This window comes from Lepisma saccharinum, chromosome 16, assembly GCF_977018435.1.
Source record: "Lepisma saccharinum chromosome 16, izLepSacc3.1, whole genome shotgun sequence".
NCBI classification, from domain to species: domain Eukaryota; kingdom Metazoa; phylum Arthropoda; class Insecta; order Zygentoma; family Lepismatidae; genus Lepisma; species Lepisma saccharinum.
The window spans coordinates 67,383,042-67,401,898 of NC_139244.1; the positions used below are offsets into that span (position 1 = coordinate 67,383,042).

The 18,857-nt window shown below is 37.5% G+C and overlaps 1 protein-coding gene across 1 annotated transcript in view; it reads left to right on the forward strand.

Annotated features, from left to right (window-relative positions):
* Window positions 1-3,171: 3,171 nt before the first annotated feature.
* Window positions 3,172-18,857, forward strand: part of LOC146000618 (dipeptidase 1-like) — a 271,792-nt gene continuing 256,106 nt past the window's right edge. Inside the window, exons 1-2 of the mRNA XM_083138372.1 lie at window positions 3,172-3,184; window positions 5,609-5,783. Of these exons, the coding sequence (XP_082994498.1) occupies window positions 3,172-3,184; window positions 5,609-5,783 (188 nt within the window). The remainder of the gene's footprint in view (window positions 3,185-5,608; window positions 5,784-18,857) is intronic.

Here is an 18,857-nt window from a genome sequence, read left to right on the forward strand (position 1 = left end):
CATTGAGTAGATTTGATGAAATAAAACTAAACGTATAATTTTGTCAACTTAGAAAGCATTAGAATTTACTACGGGAGCGCTCAGTTTTTGAACGGGAATTATGAACGTAATTGGCAAATTCTTCGTTTATGCTGAAAATATAGGGACATTTCGTTACCTATCCTAATCAAATGCCAATGAGAATTTCAATGTTCTATTATTATTATTATGATTTTTATTATACGTGGCATTTGTACCTCTATTGGTTAGTAATGAAAATTATTACAAAAGATGAACTAATTGAATAGATTATGCTTCATCAGGGAATCATACCCAGGAACTCTCTTGTGATGCGATGTGCTAACATGACTTTTTGCAAACATAGCAATATTTGGCACTAAAACTTCCATATGAAATATATGTTGAGATTTGATGTTATATTTAATGACTAGACACGAAACTGGTGGTTATATTCCATAGTAAATTCATTGTTGCGTTTATAGATAGATTGATTGATTTTGTGTTTAAGTCCACTTTATGCACATTAATGAGAATCGGGACTTGACCTACAGTTTAAAGTGGGATTCCAACCACAATGCGCCTCCACCGGCTATCGACCCCGGGACCCCTTGTGTTGCGTTTGTATACCAATAAAAATTCTCTCAATTTGGTTGAGCGTCTTGAGTCATTTATTGACTAACATGATGCATTTAATAATATTTATGAAAACATCGTTGCTATCATTTGTACTTTAAGTAACATTAGTCCTGTCTGCTTACATTGCTTATTACCCCATGCGGTAACTTTATAGTACTCACGTGTAATTCATATGGACGTTTTAGTGCCAAATATTGCTATGATTGCAAAAATTCATGTTAGCACATCGCATCACAACAGAGTTCCTGGATATGATTCCCTGGTGAAGCATAATCTATTAAAACAGTTCATCTTTTATAATTATTTTCATTCAGCAGACCAACAATTTATGGCTTTCGGGTGTTTTGTACATTGATCAACCAGCGATCATATGTGGACATCTTATTACATCAATATACGTAGCCTATTCATCACATGAAAATTTCTAACGAGCAAAATTTATTATTTGTTTTTTCTTATGTTCTTCAGTAATCGCGCTTTATTGTAAAGCGCGAAAGGAAAAGGTTTCTTCCAGGTATTGGCACAGGACTGACGAAACACACAATGACGCTACATTCCGTCATTGGACAAATAAATATTTTGCTCAGAAGGGGTGTGAACGTGCAGTAAGAGGCCTAAAATCCAAGCTTATTGTTTGGAAACGGAAATTGTGTGTATAATTCAGTTTCTAGTAATAGGTCTGATTTATTATCTTCGAACTTAATAAACACTAACATTTTGGTGGTATTAAACATTTGCACAAATTGCAAACTCCATAGCAAACATCAATAGAAGCCACATCATGGTCAGCATATCTTTTTGATTGTATGTCTGTGTCCATTTTGTGTAGATCTAAAGTAGGTTACGTGATTGGAAAGAAACGTCCTATGGTGACGTGATGGACGTGTATTTATGAACTGTGCCTACATTAGGGTTCATAAGCATTTTGGTAAGGCCAGTGATGACACTAGAGGGAGACAGGATGATGACCTATCCCTAATGCCCCAGCATGCAAAAAAATAGATAAATAAATACACTTTTAATATAGGTTTTTGTATAGTATTAAGGTATTAAGATATAAAGGTATATATTATATATCCAGCTTTCGGCCGTAGAGACTATCAAAAACCCTTCCAACGGCAATAAAATGCAAAAGAGTCAAAGCCCGAAAGCAGCATAATTTTGCTGAATGGCTGTATCTCACAAAGATTATTTAACTTCTTTTATGATTTCCAATATTAAATTGTCATCTTTATTTTTCTTCTCGACTCGTTGCCGACATTTCGACAGTTAATTGGGCTTCCGAAATACAGTAGTTGAGTTGAAGAAGTAGCTTGCAAATGCACAAGCCGATGGTTCTTGTTCTTTCCAATGTTCAAAATGGACCGGAGCGGACCTGAACTCTGTTCTGATTGGTGGAAATCGGGAACCGTTCCGTTCCGTCTCGTCCCAAATGGAAACTGGTCTCTCCAGTTCATTAGATTTTTTTATTATTATTTTTTATAAATTGAACTGCATTTTCTATTTCAGTGTGAACCAATAGTACAGTCACGGACACTGCTGGATTGTAACAATCCAAGTGAAAGCTAATGGTATCGTTACAACCCAGAAGTGTCCGTGACTGTACATATTGTAACATCCGCATTAACTTAAAGATTATAAAAGTTGTTGCTCTTAGAGGGCTTAGTAGATTATGATGGCGTCTATGTTGAAAGGTTTCTTCTCTCTCCCTTAATTTCATTTTCTCCAATTCCAGGGGAGGCATTTCAGGGCTGCTAATATTCCTATCAGCATATGTCAACAAATGAACAACTAGGAGGAGCGACGCATAGCGTTACGCAAAATTAGGAAGGATACTTAACAAAACTGGCAGGGTTAATGATGAGGAAAAACGCTCATCATAAAAATAAAACCAAATACAACCCTTTTAAAATCATAGCTTAGCTGCATAACTGGAAGATATCTGCGCTCGATCACCAGCTCTGAACTTCGAAGGAAACAAAGAAAAGTGAGCGGAAACATCCATCGCGACATTTTAGGCTGCTCTCATCCTGAACTAGGCTTCGTGGCGGTTCCTCTCTCGAACCTTTAGGCCACCCTGTGTTGTCAGCGTCTTCGAGCATTATTTGCGCTCGAAAAAAAATCATAAAAGCGCAGCTATAACAAAAAAATATATTGTTCAACTTGTGCTGATGTCTAACGAACTTTGGAACATATTGTGCGTTCATTCATAGTTTATGTTCATGTGCAGCTTCGTTTTGAACCATGTTGTGCACTAACTTGTGCTGGTGTCTAACAAACTTTGGATCATATTGTACGTTCATTCATAGTATATTTTCATGTGTGACCTCACTTTGAAACATGTTATGTGCTAATTTGTAATATGTGTTGAGTCATATCGCACTGTTTTTGCTCTCTTATAACTTGTACTCATGGGAAAGCACATTGTGAAACAGGTTAAATCTTATATATTGTCATTTCAACATCATTCATCATTAAAAAAATCATTTACTCTTAATAGGGCTTGAAATTCTTATGAGAGTCAAGTTGACCCCAATGGCGGTTTTAGGTTAGTCTAAAATCCGGCTGTTCTAGTGTTAAGATGTTAATCCATCGAAGTGGGTGATGAAAATGCACCAGAATTAGGTTCCGTAGCTGTATTTATACCCCGCATGTCAAGCAGAGCGCCTCCCGTGACACAAAAGATAAACATGGCTACAGCTGTGATATATATATAATTAATTTGTGTATAATGGCAATATTCTAAAGTTTAAACAGTATGTTCCATAAGGTTCATTTTTCTATGTCTAAAACAACAATTATGATCTTTGAAGTTTCTATAATATTCTCTACTACAAAGTTGACACATTCTTAAAGAAACTTCTTTCCAATGTCCATAAGGCTTATAGTACTAATAACTCCAACTGAAATTTAGCTCTTATGGCTTTCATAATAGTTTGATTATAAACCTGAGAACTCATATTTTTGACTAATTGCCAACAATGAAAGATTTTGCTTTCAAGAAGCTTGCAAATAACAAACACGAAACTTCTCAAATGACAAAATTATGTCATTAGGTCAATTATTAAATATCTTATCTTTCATAACGTTTTATAGTGAATAAAAAAGCAAAATAAATAAGAATAATATTAAATATGACCGAATCTTTGATATGGTTCGGGAGGATCATATCAATGTTGCCTTCATCTTTTTGTGCTTTGTGGTTCTAGCTTTTACGTTCTTATTTGTTAACTATTATTATTTATCTATCTATCGTGTCTTTTGGATTAAATTTAACTGACAGAAGTATCCTCCTACGCAAGATCTTTACACAAATTCGGGTTCTCTTTCTATGATGATTCTTTATTATTCTATACTTCCGTCTTTGGTATTTTTTGTATATATGGTAAACATTTTGCTCCAATTGGAGGAGCTGATTGCCATTCACAAATTTCGTCTGTTTAAATGTTAAAAAGGGGGAAAAATAAAAGCGACTCGGGGTCCACTGTATTTTACTTACTTGATGTTTAGCTGGCCTCCGTGGCTGATTGATTAGAACAGAGCGCTACGACTCCAGAGTTGCCGGGTTCCAATCCGGAACCCTCAAAATGTCCAGCAAATATTCAATCTCGTGCCATGTGTGAACTAGCATGTCAGGGGTGATGGAGTTGATGAAATTCTGAATTTTATCCTCAATTTTCACTTTGTAGGCACACAGACGAATACGTTTATGCAGCACCTTGTGAACTGTTGATCGTGGGATGTTCAGCTCTCGTGACGCTCTGCGAATTGACTCTAACGGGCTTCTCTCGAAGGCCTCCCTGATCACCTCTACCGTATCATCAGATGTGAAATTTCTGTCAGAACCTGACTGTCGGTTAGCACTTACAGTTGCTTGGAACTTGCCATCTCGAGCCGTAATTTTGTAACGTCTGTCGGCTCCCGTTCAAACGCACGTCTGAAATGTCTAGGACGGAAATTGGCGATTTCCTTTCAGAAATCCCACACGCTGAGATCTCTCTTGTTCTGCTGCTATTGTTGCTAATTACTCAGCAACTAAAGAAAAAACTTTTGAGCGAGGCTCTATCTCGAATAGTTAACTCACAATTGTATTTCGAAATCGGGGAGGTTTCATGTGGAAACCTTGTATTTAATCGTACAAGTTTCACGTATCCACCGACCTGCATATATTTCAACTAGCAACGCGTGCTATTTTTAATATGTCTGCCTTTGACCCCTTGAAACGTTGCTACATCGTACAGTCACTTGCAATAAAAATTGGAATCCTAGATCCGGAGAAACTCGCTTCCCTGCAAGGCGTTATGCGTGTTGCCTAAATGTACGGTGCTGATAGAAGCTGCCATTGAAAATTTGCTATTAGAATCCACTTATGACCATTTTGTCATTGAATTATTGCTTCCTTTGTTAAGTATGTAATGTGTAGTTATTTATTAATTATTATATTTATAAAAATTATCATCATTAATAACAAATAATAACCAATTTTAGCATGAGCGTCACGCTACCAATTTTACCATTCAGAAAAACTATAATAATTTTTCATTAATGCTCTTGTGGTTATAGAGGTGTAGTTGTTCATTAATTATAATAATTACCAAAATTACCAGCATTATCAAGCAATTGTACACTGTCAGTCGCATGTGTGTCTGGAGTAACACACATTTAAAGATGGCGCCTGATAGGCCCACCTGGTACATTTTACCTCTTATTTACTCTTATGTACATTACATTTATATTTTTATGAACGAAAGTGATACAGAACTATTGGGAACACCCTAGGGAGCAATGTCATTTATTTTCATTTTTTTTATAAAATTGTCAGAGGTGAAAAATCGATAAATAGAGATGGTGGGTCTGACAGCCTCCCCTCCCCCCTCGCGTAAGCTAGGGTAAACACATGATTTCTTGCTTCTAGATCTTGAAATTAAGTCCCAACAGCAATTCCTTAAGACATGTCTCTTGTTCATTCCAGGGCCGGACATGGAGATAAATAAGCTGCTCCTTCTTCCCGGAATTCTAGTTCTCGTCGGAGTCATGTGCTCAGTTATTGGAATTTCATTTGAGTTCCAGCAGAGGGGGTCTCCAGCGCTGGAGGCGAGGCTGGAAGTGGTGAAAAGGATCCTGCGGGAAGTTCCTCTCGTGGACGGGTAAGTCATTGCAATCACAGCTGAAACAATTAAGATTCTTTCGTGTCTAGATTAGGGATTTCAACCCACCCGTCTCCTTTTCCTTGCCTAGCAATTCCCGTTCACAGAAGCGCAAGTTTCATACTGTTAAATCAAAGCCGTTCTGCCTGCAAGGGATACAATTGCTGTATTTACTTTTCTTAGTAATAAAAATGCTTCTTTGGAACACGATTAAAATGCATTACTTTGAAACTGTATGTGCCTATGAATTCTTAATGAAAATATATTGAACAAAATATGAGAGAACTTCAAAATATTTCTCTTTCAGCAGAGAGGTGTAGTTGATGTTGTTGATTTCCAGGAAAGCTATTGATGAAGAAGTAAATAGGTACTAATCAAGTATTAATTTTGGGAATGAAATAACAGTTATAAAGGTCGAAGCCTAATGACAATATACAGGGTGTTTCCGTGACAATGTTACAAACTTTCGGGGATGATGGAAGGCGACAAAAGCATCAATATGAGATAAACAACCTCTGCCAGGAAAAGCATTGTTCAGAAGTTACAAGCCAAAACCATGGTGACGAGAAGGGTATACCAGCAGGTTCAACTGATCTGTTCCCAGTTGATTTATTTTGTGAGGTCACGTAAAACGTGTTGTGTGTGAGACGCCTGTGGATAATTAAGAAGAACTCCTGCCAAGAATCCTTGCCGCCTGTGATATCGATACAGCGTTCGAGCGTATGCGATAAAGCTTCTAGCGATGCTATAATGCCTGCATCGATGCAAATTTGAACAACTGCTATAAATGCATTAATCTTGGCAAGTTGCGTATGATGTAGTAATGGTAGGAGATAGTAATTTACTTATTAAAGCCACAAAGGAAGATATTTCTTTCTTTTCCATTACTGTCTCAAATTTTGGTTAAACTTTGGTTTTGTTGAGACTATTTTATGCTCAGATGGGCTAATCGGGACTGGATCTACAGGTAAGAATTGGACTGCCTAGAACAACTTTCAACCTTCCAAGAACGGTTTTGATTTATAACTCTTGACTGGGGCATTTTCGGACTGAGATTCCTTATCTCATATGTCCATAAACAAACAACGCATCTGCTAGTTTCTCAAGGTCACATCCTCTTTACTTTTGTGGGGTTCCCCTAAAATTTTGTGGGTTACATATCTTCCATGTCAGAATGGTTTTGGAACCCTTGTAACTCCTGAATGAGGCGTTTCTGGACAGGGGGTTTCTTATCTCATATTGATATTTTTGTCCCCTTCCATCATTCCTGAAAGTTTGTAACATGGTCACGGAAACACCCTGCATACGAGGAAACATTGTAAAGTTACCAGTTCTCACAGTGAGAGGATGTGCGTGTGAAGTGATCGAATTCCAAACTCCCTACCGAAAGGTCTCGAGTTCGAGTCTGTGACGATTTTCTACGCGAACATGATTTTCAAGTATAATGTTAAATCCCGCGTCGAATATCCTCACATCTCTCCTCATACATTCCGGTACGCTTCGCGTCAGTGTTTTCAAATTCTACTTAATTGACTGACCGATAGAGGCCACTAGTGGCTTTCCCTGCTTCACGAACTCGATCGACGAAAACGGCAGTTCCGTTTCAGCTCGCGAGTCGCGAGGGGTTTCTTGGTGTGACGTCATGGACTACGAGAGAAGTAGTGGCTCGTGGAACTCAGTGCTTCTCTCTCTCGTCGATCGCAATTTGTAGCACGGCACAAACTAAGTTCTTCGAACATTACGAGGAAAAGTTGCTTTGTTCACGTATAGTGCTAGCGCGTCTGAGAGGTGTTGGAATCCTTTGGAAAACAAACGTCAAAATACAAGGATGGGTAATTTGGAACTTAGTTGACCATTGACCATTTTGACCGGACATAACTTTCCATGGTTCACCTGGCGGAACTCGAAATATGAAGGATGGATTGACCAGTTGGTGAGAAGGAAGGGCACGAGGGAAAAGAGGACGATACCGTTCAATGTGCTTCAAAGCGACCAATTGGATCATGTTCCCCCGTTTCTCTAGATGCCGAGGATTTGCCCGAGTTAACTGAGGTGAACAGTTATCCAACGAACTGAGGTATGTACTCTACGGCTCCCTTTTTATAAGCGAACTGTGAATGCGTGTTTTTGGACAAGAACGCCACTCTCCTCCGTTTTTCTTCTCTTTTGCGACTACGTGATAATTGAAACAAGAAAGTAACGCACGACGTACAAAATAAAGAATTGTACGTAAAACAACTATCGATTCAGTTTTTGATGGTTGGACATTGTAACGTTGTGATCGATATAGTGGAGAAAGAAAGCGACGCTTGGTCACCCCCCCCCCTTTTTGTATGAAAAGAGAAAAGAGACAAATCACTCAATTAGAATCACGTGAACACAAGCTGGGAATACGATTAACAAACCGCAAACTAATCTGTGAGTTGAGATAACTTTTGTATCGGATGGGTTTAACAGGAGCACCAAAATAAATTAATATGTTAAATGGGTGGTTTTTTTGGGTAGCGAGAATTAACGAATGAGTTGTGGTAAAATGCAATTGTAGATTGACCTTAACGCATTTTAATTAATTGCATATATTATGTCATTTGTAGTTGCCGGATGTGTTCTAGTTTTATTATCTTGTTATTTGCCGGTAACAAAGAATTGTTGATCTACCTTCAAGTCACTTATAGTTATATGTTGAAGGAAATAATTTGTTACGAATAATATTATGTACTTGTTGCTCTTGGAAACGCCGGCCGTTCTCCGTTGCGAGGTTTTGGCGCAATAAATTTCGACTAGTGTCGCAAAATTAAACTAAGTGTACGTAATTATCCCTTATAACACAAAACTAGAGTGTTAGTTTAATTTTGACAATACGAGACGAGAAATCATGCTCAGAAGGACAAGAGATTGCATTCATTGATTGAGAAAAGAGTTAATTCGACTTCAGCTTTTTACGTGTATCGTTCCGACCACGTTTACTTTTGTCAAGTTGGTTCTCAGTAGAGACTGAGGTGACAGTCCAAAATACTGTCATTAGCCTCAACAAAATCCCTGACTATTGTAACTGATTGGTTTGTTTTCTTGTTTATCGTGCGAGTAATTGAATTTCCACGGACCTCTACGCTTTCCTTCCAAATCTTGACTACTTTGTTACGCACGCAACCATCAGGTTACAAGTCTTGTCGAGGACATGGGCGTTCTTTGCGTGTTCCGCCATGAATATCATCTGAGCATTACTCCTTCTTATCATCACCATTGGCCAAAAATGGCACTACTAAGTGAGTCAGTTGGTACTCGAGGAATATGGAAACATAATAGACTGCAATATAACCTGTTTACAATGGACATGCAGGTCATCACAGCCACAGCAAGTCTCTGCGCAAGTATCTACGCGAGACGGCTCCACCAATGAACACGTGAGAATGAATTGGATTGCGTGGAGAAGGAAAAGCGACTGCAGTTTCCAGCCTTCCCAGCAGCGTGTAAATTCGTCGCTCTACCCACTCAATTTCCCCCCTTTTTTACCGCTCTGCGCGGCTTTGCTCCAGAGATGACAGGGACTCGAAATAGTACGAGAGCTTACATTGGTTTAGGTGTGCGTTGTGGGCACATGGAGAAGAGTTGGGTTACGTTTGCTACCAACAGCGAGAAACACTGTCAAAGTGGAAACGTTGATTCAACAAGTACGGGCCGGGGAAATTGGGTCTTGGGCAAAGGGAAGTCAAAGTCTGTCTCTTGAGATTGGATTGGGACTAGTCTGGGAGGGAAGGGGGTTTGATCAAGATATTTCTATTGTTGAAACAGCGTTTGGAATATTTAGAAAGACAGGATATCATTAGAATCCCCAAACAACAGAAATGTTGAAACGAACACCAGAAGCGTTCATAAAGATGTGGGACGAAATAGCGTGGTTAAGACTAGGGGTATGGAGACACAAGACACCATGGAGTACAAATGAATGTGTTGTATGTAAAGAAATTGATGGGCTACTCTGTCTTCTATTCGTATAAAAAGTCAGGCGCACAGCGAAATACTAATCTTTGAATAGATTTGTGTTGGGACTAATTGGTTGACAAAAGCTTTGAAGAAACCCTTGAAGATGTTTTTCATAATAGAAAATGATCTTTCTACTTCGACAGAAGTTATTGGAGCATACATACAACAAGCTAATGTAGCTGGACTCATTTTGGTAACAGCATTTTCACCTTTTTGAAAATCACAAATTGTTTTAAATTGTTTCAAGTCCTCATTTGCACTCACTACCCGTTAGCACTTTTCCGCAACAGCTCACCCCTTTTCTCCTGGCACTTCCATCATCTGCTGCATAGATTCCTCAAAGATTTTCATGGATGCTATAATTGTAATTGTCTCTGGCAATGCACCATAATGTGCAAAAGTAAACTTGAATAGCACAGGAGTTTTTTCACTTCACGAATTGAAGCCGCTTCATTTTCTGGAAGAGCATCTATCACCTCACTGATTTTTTGAAGGTTGTTAACGTAATATATAGCTACTGATATCCAGGTTCCCTATCTCGTCAAGACTGGTTCCTGAGGTAAACTAAGCTCAATCGCAACTTCCTGAAATTTTCGGGTTCGATAAGGAGATTTCAGAAATATTTTCTTTGTGTTCGAAATCAACCTGTCCACTTCAGCAGTCAATCATGCACAAGAAACGTTAACCGAAAGGCAATATCCTGACTCAGCATGAAATACTTTTTTCTCACACTTTTCTCCTTCAGCAATGTTGAAACATGCGTGAGTTCAATATTACTTAAATAAGGCGAAAATTATTCACATAATAAACGGAAGAAAAATAAATGCCAACAACGTTTCTTGGGAGAAAAATAATTTATATACACATTTTTTTTTTAAAAAATGTCAAATTTCATTGAAAAAGGCAAAAATAGGCATTTTAATTAAAAACAGGCAGTGGGGTCCCAAATAGGCAAAATAGGCAAAATGAAAAGGCTTCTAAAACTTTCGAAACAACATAAGAAACGTATATCCGGAAAAATTTTATCAATATATGCAGTAGATAAAAAGAGGCATTTTGCCAAACTTCCGGGCTTTACTAATAAGTTACCGTAGGAGCGAAATCCATGGGATTCCTCTCCATTACATATTTTAGGACATATCTATAATACATGAGAATAAACATCTGTGCGTGGTTGCCTTGAAATAACCATTCCTGACAGAAGCCTTCTTCTCCTCTACGATATTCTAAATAAAGAGATGAAAAAAATGAGGAAGTAGTTTGCACACGGAGAATTGCTCCCTGAGGCCAATATTGAGGTATCTACTCATGCCATTTCACCGGCGCGGGTAGTTTTCAGTAACTGAGGTCAGAATTGGAACGAGGAGAAAATAAGAGCGATGAGGTTCCAAGCGTGAAAGGAGGAGTCGATATAGGGGAATCGCTTCTTTTAAAACCAGAGAAATAATTTTCGGCGTTCCGCAATGTTTAAATTTCACCCTCGATATTGCATTACGGGTGCGTTGTATAAGATATCGAATTTTCATGGAAAGATTCACTTTCTTCTGCCAGAAGAAGTTCTCTTCAGATGGCGTTGGCTCGGAGACATTTCGATACAACGGAAGGATACCTCAGTCTATAAGTGCAGAAAGGAGGTAGAAATGTTTAAAAAAGGAAACTGGGTTTAACTGACAGAGAATGTTTCAGAAGTGGTTTGTTTTAGGAACATTTTGGACTCAGATAGATCCAACCAGAATGCGAAATCCTGGCAACAATCTTGTATAAGGCAATACCTCCACCAAGAACTTTCTGGGGGAATTTTTTTCACAACTCACCTGGTCGATAGCCCGAGAGAATCTTTTCATGAGCAATTAGGTTTGATTTGAAATGTACTTTATTAAGGTTAATATCGAAATACACCCAAAATACCAATATCTGTCTCTGTGGATGTTTATAAACGTTGCACATACTTTCTCTCTCTCTCTCTGAGTTTGTATGTATGTATGTATATGTGTGTATATATGTATACATACATACACACACACCTGTATATATATATATGAAAGAGAGAGAGAGACAGATTGTGTGTGTGAAAATCTCGCCCCACACTTTACACCTTCAAGGATTTCGCGCCGTGGATCCAATAGGCACCTTGCGTACAGTGGACCTAGAGTTTAAAGTGTGATTCGAACCCGGGACTCCTTGATTTGAAGGCGACGGCGTCTATCTCTGTGGTATCATTAAGGCATGTAAATGTTTATTTTTGCTCTAAATACCTTGGGACGTAAAAGCAAATTTGATTTAAGCACTAGTATCACTCATTCATAAAAGTTAAAGCTATTAATAGGTCACAGTTACCAAAGCGAAATACTTTTATCGTATCGCTGTGTTGTTAACAATGTTAAAAGTCTCATTCAAATAAGCGTATAAAGCATTATAATTAGCTTGCTCACTCCCATTGCAAACGTAATGATTTTGCCTATCTGTTCGACCATAAACAATTAACATTTCGGGAACCATTACAGGCACAAAGAGCTTAATGTGTGATACTGGTACAAAGGTTAATAGATTGCGTAATTAAGCAGTTGTTTTCAACACAGCCACTAGATTTCATTATATTTTGTGTACATATTTATAAATCTCAAAAAAAATTATATACACGATCATATAACGGCGGACCACATTAATTTAAATCTCATTTTACTCTCTTACATGGAAACCATAATGGCAGGATTGTGAAAGGTTCAGGAATTTTAAATAAATTCAATTCCGGTCCACGAGAGAAAAAACTGTAAGCGTAAACGGGTTCTGCACAGAAAAGAACCTTTTTGTTTAAAGTATTTAAAATCGGTCCAAGGATCGTTTTTCAGAACGGATTTAAAAACGGTCGAGGAAACTTTTTCCATGCTTAATTTAAATACGATCCAGGAATCATTTTTCCGGATTTGTTTTAATAGTATCGAAATGAAACAATACGCAACTTGGACCGAAATTAAATTGTGCGATAACAAAGGTATCGGACCTGTTCCTGAACTCAATAGAACCCACTAGAATGTGTGGATTCCTAGACCTTTAACAACCCTGCATAACAGAAAGACCTCCTCAGCATCAAGCGGTTCCGTTCGGGTTAAACACGTGGGAAAGACAGATCGTACTTTAATTTGACAAGTTTGAGAGCTTGAGTTCGAAGCAGTGGCGTATTCTCCACTTTACCTCGTAAACTAACGTTCTTGTTATGTTTGTACAAGGTGTCCAAAAAGTCATTCATCTGAGATTTTGAACGTCCTTAACTTTTGTACAAAACGCGACGACAGAGACATGAAACTTACACTGGGTATTAACTTTGTCTATGTGGATATTTTGTAAACATTAAACAAGAAAATCAAGTCCTACATGAACGTTTTGTATGCGGAATAAGTTACTATGTTGTAATAATAATGTATGAAGTAAAACCAAACATGAATAGAAGACAACTTTGGGGTTGCTTGCAGAATAAAATCGATTTGTATCGGTGGCATGTGTGGGTATCTATCGAATTGATAAAAGAACGATAATATTTGACGAATTTTGTTCATTAAAACCCATTTATGGGGTTAATAATGGCAAATTCGTTAAAGAAAGTGTGGCCTCTCAGATGGCGCAGTAGTATCTTCGTCGCCTTGTAATCAAGGGGTCCCGGGTTCAATATCCGGTGGAGGCACATAATGTTTCCAATCCCACCTTAAACTGTAGGTCCAGTTCCGGTTAGCCTTACTATGCATAAAGTGGATTTAAAACACCAACTCATTCAATAAATCATTAAAAAGTGTTTTTTTTTTTTTGTTTTCTAAATTACGAGATGTACTGGCAAGATTGGTCGTATCAGAGGGCAGTACCAGGTTCGCCCGACATCTGACTATGTTTTTTCAATCAATGCCAAGATGAAAGGAATAATTTGAAATGTATTGTATAACAGAGGATAGGTAGGTTAGGTTCTTCATCTAAAATATATAGGTAATTGCTCATTATATTTCGCAACTATTAAAACAAGCTTGTAAACCAGAAATTAATTATATTATTTAACGAACTTAAAGACTGGTTTGCATACGTCACTTATCGTTCTCTACCCTTTTGACGATCAGTTTCTTTCCCGGTTGAACGTGAGGAGGTCGAGGGAGCCGAAGACAAAATGTGCGAGTGGCTGTTTAAGAAATAACGCGGGCTGCGTGATTAGTTCCACCGTTCCAAACAACTTTGGCAGAATAACTTTCTTCCTGCTTTCTTCCCCGCTCTTGGTAGTGTTGCTACATGAAGGAACATTTCTATTTGTGCAGGGAAGTCAAGGTTTAATTTTAAGTGCAAAGGAAAATTTTATGAAAAATGAAGAAATTTCCAGAAAATGTCAGCTTATGATTTTGTTTTACTTGCATTTATGTTATATTACTACTTCATCTAATTAATCTAGATGGACTGTATAGTAAATATAAACAATAAATAAAAAATATTGCGGTAAACCAGGTCAATTTTCTGAATACGCTACTGGTTCGAGTATTCGTAAAATGTTTTCAAGAATATCATTATTAATATAGTTGCCCAATTAAACCGATGCATAGCTGTTTCCTCTTACCAAGAAACCCACAAGCGCCTTAAAATTCCAAGATATGTTTAATTTAAAATGCCACTTGTAAGTAGTGGGGTTGATGCTATAACCAGCACCACTTATAAGTGTAGAAAAGGCGAGGCTATTTGATTGAACAATCCGATTTGCTTACACTTAAAACAAAGCCAAGAGGGGCCTATACCCCAATTCTTCAGGTGTGATATGCTCTGATTTTTAAGAAATTCTGAATTCAAGTGTAGAAAGGGTGAAGGCTCAACAGATAGATTTGCCTATACTTAAGACAATGCCAAGAGGGGCCTATACCCCAATTCTTCAGGTGTGATATGCTCTGATTTTTAAGAAATTCAGAATTCAAGTGTAGAAAGGGTGAAGGCTCAACAGATAGATTTGCCTATACTTAAGACAATGCCAAGAGGAGCCTATACCCCAATTCTTCAGGTGTGATATGCTCTGAAGAAGTGTAGAAAAAATAAAGCCTCTCAGACAGATTTGCCTATACTTAAAACAATGCCAAGTTCCCATATCATCTTATTGTTTATAGTGTGTTTTTTTCTGTCAAAATCCCAAGAATCTTGAATCCCCCCCCCCCTCAGACAGATTCGGCCATGTGTGTAAAAGCTATATCTGTGTGATTGTTGTTTATAAACTTGTCAAAAATATAACTTTTTTTGATATTGTTTTTGGCCATATTTCTATGCTCTACAATTCCATTGCTTGAGGTAAGCAATTATAGCTCGGAAATGCATGAATTGATATTAATCTATCAAAAGACTAATGTTTTGCCTCCATGCCCTGCCGGCACGCAAGAGATATAATCTACACGCTAGAAGAGGCCATTAATTTTTCTGTGCGACAGGGGAAAATGTAACAAAGATTATTGAGATAAAGATACACATTTTCTGTGCGACAGGGGGAAATGTAACAAAGATTATTGAGATAAAGATACACATTTTCTGTGCGACAGGGGGAAATGTAACAAAGATTATTGAGATAAAAATATTTTTTTTCTGTGCGACAGGGGAAAATGTAACAAAGATTGAGATAAAGATATATTTTTTCTCACACAGTAGCAATAAACTGCCTTGCATGGTGAAACCATTGCATTATTCAGATAATACGAGCCTAGGGCAAGACTTAGAAAATATTATGACAGAAACAAAATTGGATTTTGTCTGTATCAGAGGCTCTGGGTTCGAGTCCTAATAAAATATGTAAGATTGAAATACATACAACAAAATAATATGCCCACACATAAGATATTTACTGCTAGCTGATATACAGTTGAGGTTTGTGTGTTGTACAACAGGATAATAGAACAAATATCTTCTAGAATTGCTCCGTGACTCTCTCATTTCTTACATCATAAACATATGATTTTTCTCCTATGAGAATAACACTACATATGGTGTCATCAGGTAATGCCTCATGGAATTCACAGATAATTTTAATGTTTGTCCTGTCATTCACCACAACCTGTTTTCTTTTTGAAGTGTTGATTACAAACATGGGTCTCTGTGCTTTAAATTCATCTGGTGTGTAATACATGTCAGTATTGCCAGTAGTGACCCTTTTGAAAGCCGAAAATGCCTCATATAATTTAAGGAAATCATCCTTGGACATGTCTAAATTGTAATTTTCTCTAGGAAATACCTCATTTCTGCCATTTTTAAGATATATGTTCTTGATGTCGCAGCTATCAAATTTACTTGTATTTTTTTCCTGATTGTTGTGTCTTCCAGTCTGAAACAATACCACTACAAAATCAGGCATGTCGTATTGTATGCTGGAGAATGAATTTGTAGCATCAAACTCATAATAAGCACCAGATGCGGGCTTCTGTACACATTGATATGTATAAAATTGTAGAAAAATCTGTGGATTTTTTATTATATCTGCTTTGTATTTAAGAGCATAACTGGCTTCATACTCAACAATAGGGATTCTTAACTCCATAGTCTGAATAATGCATTTGCCTTCATCAGGTAGGGTATTAGGCAGAGCTTCTCCTGTAGAGTTTATTGCACTGTACCTCATCAAGGCATTATTATCATTGGCAGCTCTTCTAAATGTGATTCTTAAACCACCCTTCCACATAATTTCTTTGTAATCTGAGAAGAATCCTGGCAATAGGCGCATGGGGAACAGCACTGTGTGGTTTTTAGATAATATCTTATCACCAGCCTCAAATCCACCGATTTTGTAGTATGAAGCCTCGGTTTTGGATAATTTTAATGTGGCCAAAGCTGTGGAGGTAATGCCGGGATAATCCACTCTGTTTATAACAACGCCATGCTTTCTGATCTCAATTTCAGAGAATAGATGTGGCACAAAATTATCTATCAATCTTATATTTGAATTTGCCGGATAATCTGTTCCATCGAGCTTTACAACATCAAATTTGATATATAGATCTGCTCTGTGAGGGTGTATAAATCCATCCCCTACATCAAGATCAACCTCAATCTCTGTGTTGGGTTGATTTAAATTTGCAAATGTCCTCCTGTTTGGGGGGAATGATTGTAGCTCATAACTCTCAATATTTTCCATTTTCTTCTTGTATGTATTTTTATTTAAATATTAATCTCTATGATTGCAGTTGTTGTGGCTCCAGCAAAATCAACTAATTCTTCTTTTTCATTAGTGACCATCAATTCAATATAATCTATTCTATTATGGCACACAGGAAAATATAATGTTGGGGATGGATTGTAGATAATGGGCTCCATAAATTCAGAATTAGGTTTGAATGTTGCAATGATGCCTGTTTGTTTGTGAGTGCCTATGCCATTTGATTTGGTGATCATACCCTCTGCTACATTACAGTGAATATTCAGAGTCTCTATGGCTAAGAATTTAGGTATATTCATAGCAGTGTGTTTAATGCCTGGTTCAAGTTTTGTGTTGTTCTCAAAGCCTAACAGCTCTCCTATAGTACTCAGATCCACTGTTTCTGTGGCAGATACAATCTCTACTCTGTGAGTGACAGAATTTTGACTTAACACAATACCTCTGGGTAATTGAGCATTTAGAGTAGATAGATTATATTGCCCTGGAGTGATGACAATTTTTTCATCCCCTACTGCAATTGTGTTGTTGTGGTGTGTAATATTGGGGATTAAGTACATGCCATAAAATGCTCTGAGAGCTATTGTTTTGGGATATACAATGTCATCATGTAATTTGAGTTTCAATATTGAATTTTGGCTGGTGAGATGGAATACCCCCATGATGTTTTAAATACCACAAGGCTTTTTGAAAATCTTCAATTGATGGTTTATTTATTTGAGACATATATCTAAGAACAGATAAACACAAATGTCCGCAATTAACATCTTTGAAGTTTTGAACACGGGCATTATTGTAATAAAGATTAGCTGAATTTAGATATTTTATTAAATTTTCAGGTGGAACACCTCCAAATGAATCAAACACAAATGCCTCATTTTTTAAATATTTAAGATAACAGATCCAGTGAGTGCCCTGATTTTTGTACTCATCCAAATTAACAATGCCACACTCTTTCTTGAGTGGTTGTTCTGGTAAAGAATCAGACATGTACACACCTCTAAAATGTTTGATGCCCAGTGGCTTGATTAAAGCTTCAATATCTTGGTTTGTAAGCGGCTCTTGTTTTTTTTTAAACTTATTCATGGCTCTCTTAACACCTTTCCCTTGTTTCTCAATAGCCAGGTTATGGCGCTTCAATTCATCTAATTCTGCCCTATTTTTCTTGGCATCTATTACTGTTTTTGCTATGGCGGCTGATCCCCCCGCCAAGCTCCCAACAGCCCCGAGAGCAGCTAAGATGGCAGGGATGGTAAATATAAATCCCCCCACATGTGATTTTTTTCTTGATTGCTGTAATTTTTTTAATTGGGGGGTGCTAAGTAACAATTTCATACCATGTCCCTTTGCAAGACAAGAATTTTTTTTCTTGCGCTGCTTTTTGGTTAAAAGACTGTCAATAGTTTTAAGAGATTTGAGACCTGCATAAGGTATTTGATACATAACACCCTTGGCCTTCATTGTAGGTTTATTATATACATATTTACAACCCCCACCCCAATTTTTGTTTGGTGCTCATAGCTATGGTGGTACCCAATGCGGCTATTTTTTCACTTAAAGAAGCATCTTTGCTTACAAATCTGCCAAATGCAGCCTCTTCTAATTTCTTGTCTGCAACATGTCTCTTGTCAAGATCAGAATGTGTGTTGTATGCAATATCATGGTCTCTACAAGCAGCATCTAAGGGATTAACACCAGGATCACCTCTGTTTAATCTATGGTCCAATTTTGTGCCTGGACCACAATACTGATAGCCTGGAATGTGTAGTTCAAATGGCAGCTTGTTTATAATGTCATTAACCAAGCCCCGACCCTCAGAAATATTCCAAAATTTAGGTGGTAGAGTATTAATAATTTTTATAAGATATCCAAACCCCTTAGTGTCATTCACTATAAAATTAGACAATTTGGTGCTTATCATGTCCATAATTCCAACCTTTTCATTG